The sequence below is a fragment of the Vigna umbellata genome, chromosome 5 (assembly GCF_029865625.1).
Source record: "Vigna umbellata cultivar VRB3 chromosome 5, Vumbellata_1.0, whole genome shotgun sequence".
In the NCBI taxonomy this organism is placed as follows: Eukaryota; Viridiplantae; Streptophyta; class Magnoliopsida; order Fabales; family Fabaceae; genus Vigna; species Vigna umbellata.
Window position 1 is genome coordinate 10,095,882 of NC_142169.1, and position 5,779 is coordinate 10,101,660.

Below are 5,779 nucleotides of genomic sequence, written 5' to 3' on the forward strand. Positions count from 1 at the left end.
AGTGTGTTCATATAATGACTAGAAAAGTCTAACACTACATATTAGTCAATATTGTTAATGCATTAATTGGACGAGTTTAGCATACACATACACTTATTTATAATTTTAGTGAGTCTACTCTACTTATTTATATATCTTCTTTATATTTTTAGATAATCTACTCTATATTTTTTAAAAAGTCTAATATATATATATATATATATATATATATATATATATATTAATAACATATTGACTTTCTAAACCTATAAATAAATTTTCAAGTTGATTGTATTATAAACATAATTATAAACTTGAAAATATTTATTATTTCTTTCTTAATCTCTAATTTTTTTTAATAAACATCAACCCAAATGGGTTTAAAACTAGTTTTTCCTAAAATCGTCAACCTCATGCTGGTTGTGATAGGTACCTTCTAACCTACGTGTTAAGATTAATTTTAAGTAAATAATTATATTACTAAAATTTAATTTGTAATAATCATATTAGTAATATTATTTATATTGTTACAGCCAGACCTTTTGGTTCTGCTTAAGATTATCCTCTGATTTACAATTTTTTCCTTATCATGTGTATACGTTAAAATTCATTGCATCCAATCTAATATACCCAAACAACAATGGGAAATACAACAAAAAATGTCCAGCAACATTTTCACGTTAAAATGTTAAACCCATTTCTTTTTGTACTATTGGATGAAAACATAAAACGTAAATGTTGCTCACGCAAAAAGAGAGATTGGATCTTAACCCATACATAAATAGTGGTTCCCGCATGCATTTTAATTAATAATAGAGTGCTTTAGAATATGTGAGAATTTCAATGATGAAAACATAATTCACGTTCATCTCAAAACAAAGAATCCCCAGAACATCATGGGCAAGATAAATAAAATGCTAACATTGATAGAGTGTACATTCACTAATAATATCTTAATGGTAGAAAATTCTACAACCAAACTATTTCTTTAATCATCCATAACTCTGACCTAAAATTCGATTTGGTACAATTGCTGTAACTCGCTAAATTATAACTACCTATACAAATACAAAATTGTGCTCGTGGCTACGACAATAATACAATCCATCACAAAATTTCCTTCTAAAGGATAAAAATAGTAATGAATCATGAGATAGGATAAGAATAGAGTGTTTCCTAACTTGGAATGCTTGATAGAAACATCTTCAATGTCTCATATGTCATAAAGACAATGCCCACGCTGGGAACAACCTTGTAGTACTCAGGCAAAATGCCACTGTACAAACCACGTAGTCCTTCATTCTGAACTATGTGCTTAAATGTACCAAATAAACTGGTATTATAGACACGTGCTCGACCACCAGCTCCCTCCAACTGCATTCTGCGTCTTACTAGATCCAAAGGAAATGTCGCTGCATGTTGCAAGAGACAACAATTGAACAATTAAAGTAAGAATGACTCATACCAGATGAGGAAATTGCTATCTGAAGAAAAATTCTTTGATTAGATTGTAGCTGAAATGACTTATTTGGAAATACTATTAACTCAAACTTTTCAAATTAAAATTTAGATTTTAGGTTTTGGAACAGAAACTGATATTGGAGACAACAACTATCAATAAAAACCTACCTGTTGACGATGCAACACCAGAAAGACTTCCACAAGCGAGACTGACCATGACAGTAGAATCATCGGGCCTAAATTTCAAAGAATAAATAAATATCTACAAACTAATAAGACCAAACACGAGGAGGTAACCTTCCACATAAAATACTCTCAATTCGTTGCAAATTCAGATACTCACCTTCGGGACTGCCAAAAAGAACGTAAGCCTTCATAAACAGAAAAGCTTATAGCTATATTGGGTCCAACACCCTGTACCATACAAAACAAGTTATGCCAATTGTAAAATATAGCAGGATCGTAAACATAAAGAAGCTAAAGAGAAGAGTTGAAAACACATCATGAGCATACCAACAATGTGGCTCCAAGTCCCTTGTAGAGACCCAAGAACCCTTCTTCTCTGCAAATGGTATTAAAAGCGTGAGAGATGCCCCTGTAGTATATGGAACTTCTCTGCAGAGAAATCAAATCCCAAAAGTCATTACAAACTGGATCAAAGTCAATGAAATAGTAAGTTCCAATTAAAATCTAACCAATATACAATGCATGCAACTGAGCTCCAAAAATCTTCAAATATCGATAATTGGTAATTACCTGTGCTGCAAGTCGTGTTCTCACCAAATCCAAAGGATATGTAGCTGTAGCAGATGTTATGCCAGACAAACCACCACTTACGAAGTGCACAAACAGATCTGCACTGGTATTTCCTCGATGATTCTCACCCAAAAATATATGTAATAGCTGTAACAGAATACAAAACAATGAAACTGATTCAAACTTAAGAAACTTAAGTAACAATTTCTAGAGCACATAAACATTATGTAAAGATCATCAGACGTTACATTCTTGTAGCGTTCATAAGCATAGAAGTTGACTGCAGAGTAAGGGAGACGATGGGCTATGGTCACCAAATTGCCTTTCCAAAATGCTCTAAATCCTTCTTCATTGACAATACGTGAAGCCTCACCCCAAATGCTAGGCTTACTCAATGCTGCCATATCAAAATGCATACCTTGAACCTGATAAAGTAAATGCATGTAAAAATAGTTTGATAATACACTAGTTAATAATGTGTTTAATAGATAAAACATTTTAAGAGGCTAATTCATTTTTTCAGAGAATTTGAAATGCTTTAGGACAAAATATGTTAGTTGGGTAAGGAATTTTGAAAGAAATTGAAATTCTAGAATTTCATTCAAAAAATTGGATTACTTAAAATTAAAATATTTCAAATTCTAAAAAAAAGTAAGAATTTGAAATTCTTCATATTCTTAAACTCATATTTCAGTCTTAATAGTTTGGGTCAACTAGATCCTGAATAGGCTATGCTCAACTTGATGTAAGTTCGACCTAACTTAGTTTGACATGACCCAATGTTTCGCCCTAACACGAGACCAACTTGATTTGGCCAAATCTAACCTAATTTGTGATCCTAACTAGGCCAACCCAACTAGGACCCAACCCAAGCTAATCGCAACCAAACATGACTCGACATGGGCCTAGTCCAACTTAGCTTGACTTAGACCCAGGTAGACTAGGCTTGATATAGGCCCTAGTTGACTTAGCTCAACTTTGGCTTAAGTAAACTTGGCTAGGCTCAACTTGCACATACCAACTCAACTCAACTCAATTGGCCTGACTAACTTTGACTTGACTTGGCCCCAGGCAACTTCAACTTGACCTTGTCTTAATTAAGCTAATTTGGACTTCAGTCATGATCAAACTAGGACCAATCTAAGCCTAACCCAACTTGACTAAACATGGGTCAAACCCAATTCAGATGAATGGGGACTAATCCTTACTCTACTAAATGTGGACTTATATCGACTTGACTCACATTGAGCCCCAACTTGACATAAATCCAAGCTAACTAAATTGGACCGGAGTCCAAGAAAACTTGACTCAGTCTTGGGCCAAGGTTGGACTCGACTTGGACTCAGACCTACTTAGCTCAACTTGACTCCGATCTATTTGGCTTGACTTTAGCTCGGGCCTATTTGGCTCAACTTAGGCTTAGGCCTACTCAACTTGGTTTAGGTTCAAGTTGACCTAGGCTAAGTAGACCAAACTAGGCTCAACTTAGACTTAGGCCTATTCAACTTGATTTAGGTTCAAGTTAACCTAGGCTAAGTCGACCGAACTTGCATGACCTCGACCCAATGTTATGTATTGGTTGGTTCAGGTTGACCTAGGCTAAGTCGACCGAACTTGCATGAGCTCGTATGTGGCCCATTTCCCATTTCATAATTTGAAAATAATCTAGCTAAAATCTAAATTAAGAAAAAAGTTTGTAATTATAATAAATATTTTTTAATATTTTTTAAAATTTTTTACAAAAATAAAAATAACATCAATCAAGATCTACTAAAAGATTATATTTTTTTTAATTTAATAATTATTTGATATTTAAATACTTTGTTGAATTTGATGATAATTTATCCAAATAAAAATATTAAAAATTTATTGTCATTCAAATGATGAAATAATTTAAAATGTGATCAATTCAAATCTGATGCATTTGAATGTCTTAAAAATGGTGAAATTTCCAACTTGACCAGAAACCTAAACAGTCCCATTTCATTTTATTGTCATTCAAATGATGAAATAATTTAAAATGTGATCAATTCAAATCTGATGCATTTGAATGTCTTAAAAATGGTGAAATTTCCAACTTGACCAGAAACCTAAACAGTCCCATTTCATTTTATTGTCATTCAAATGATGAAATAATTTAAAATGTGATCAATTCAAATCTGATGCATTTGAATGTCTTAAAAATGGTGAAATTTCCAACTTGACCAGAAACCTAAACAGTCCCATTTCATTTTATTGTCATTCAAATGATGAAATAATTTAAAATGTGATCAATTCAAATCTGATGCATTTGAATGTCTTAAAAATGGTGAAATTTCCAACTTGACCAGAAACCTAAACAGTCCCATTTCATTTTATTGTCATTCAAATGATGAAATAATTTAAAATGTGATCAATTCAAATCTGATGCATTTGAATGTCTTAAAAATGGTGAAATTTCCAACTTGACGAGAAACCTAAACAGTCCCATTTCAACCAAAACCTAAAATCCACCCCCCATGACATGCTAGGCAACCCTAAAATCAAGCACATTCATTATAACACATTTAAAAAATACCTGAAAAAGGATGGTGAGGCGTGCAAGTGGAGCAGTGCAGGTCTTGGCGAAAGCACCGGCTAGTCCACCAGCGAGAAGCTGAGACACTGTTCCCACTTGTACTTGCTGACCCTTAGGCTGCAACAATTTCACGTTGCTCCCATTCCCACCTTCAACCCCCACACCCACTCTCGCTGCTTCCATACCCACCGCAAAAATTTAATCTTTCAAACGAAATAAAAGACACTTGTTACCTTATTGTCTTTCCTAGGAGCACTCGAGGATAGTTTAAGCTCGGAAACCTCGAATCGCGGTTTCCAAGAGGGGGGTGGGTGGTTGTTACATTTTAGGTTTCTTCTACTCGACAAGGAACGGAGCGCGAAGATGAAGGATAACAAAGTGTTGCAGAAACAAAATAAAAAATGTTTCTTTGATTCTGAGAAGCCGTCGGAAGTGAAGAAAAACAACAAAAAGGAAGTGGGGAAAGGGTTTATGTGTGAACGATAACTGGGATTAGGGTTTTACGCAATGGGACGGTGCCGTGATTTCCTTCACTAGTTTGGTGTAGCTGTTGCGTGTTTATTTTAAGCCTTTTTTTTGTATAAAAATTATGTGAATCTTAAAGATTAATATCGAAATACTAATACATTTGTTTATAAATTATTGGCTGAATAATAGTTTATAAATAAATATTTATTACAGTTATATTAAAGAAAATTTCATATATAATTTATCATTAAATTTATATCTAAATAATATAGTGTTATATTAATTTTTTATTAACTTTTTTATTTTTATAAAGCCTATAATAAATATAATATTGGGTTTATATAAAAGAATTTAGTGTTTCTTTTCCTTTCTTCCTAATTATATGATTTCCTTCCTATCCTAATTATATGATTAAACTTTGAAATAGTAAATACTAAATTTTAATATTTTAATTTATTTTATTATTACTAAAAAAACTTTTTTATTAAACTAACTTTTTCTAATTAGATTTAAATATGTTAAAACTCTTATTTTCATTTTTTTAATAACTTATTTATA

The 5,779-nt window shown here is 32.5% G+C and overlaps 1 protein-coding gene across 1 annotated transcript; it reads right to left on the reverse strand.

Annotated features, from left to right (window-relative positions):
- Window positions 1-878: 878 nt before the first annotated feature.
- LOC124840439 (uncharacterized) lies at window positions 879-5,304 on the reverse strand. The gene is made up of 7 exons (XM_047316500.2): window positions 4,754-5,304; window positions 2,445-2,621; window positions 2,197-2,343; window positions 1,954-2,055; window positions 1,784-1,854; window positions 1,609-1,676; window positions 879-1,391 (listed from the first exon to the last, which is right to left on the reverse strand). Exons 1-7 carry the CDS (start codon window positions 4,934-4,936, stop codon window positions 1,156-1,158), a joined length of 984 nt encoding a protein of 327 aa, XP_047172456.2. The 5' UTR covers window positions 4,937-5,304; the 3' UTR covers window positions 879-1,155.
- Between the last annotated feature and the right edge of the window lie 475 nt (window positions 5,305-5,779).

What these genes read in the sequence shown, in the direction of transcription:
- LOC124840439 (XM_047316500.2), bottom strand. Translation starts at nt 4,936, where the DNA reads ATGGAAGCAGCGAGAGTGGGTGTGGGGGTTGAAGGTGGGAATGGGAGC. An exon ending in CTTATGAACGCTACAAGAAT is followed by an intron (nt 2,344 to 2,444) that starts GTAACGTCTGAT and finishes ATTCTGTTACAG; the next exon opens with CTATTACATATATTTTTGGG. An exon ending in TCTTTTTGGCAGTCCCGAAG is followed by an intron (nt 1,677 to 1,783) that starts GTGAGTATCTGA and finishes TTTGAAATTTAG; the next exon opens with GCCCGATGATTCTACTGTCA.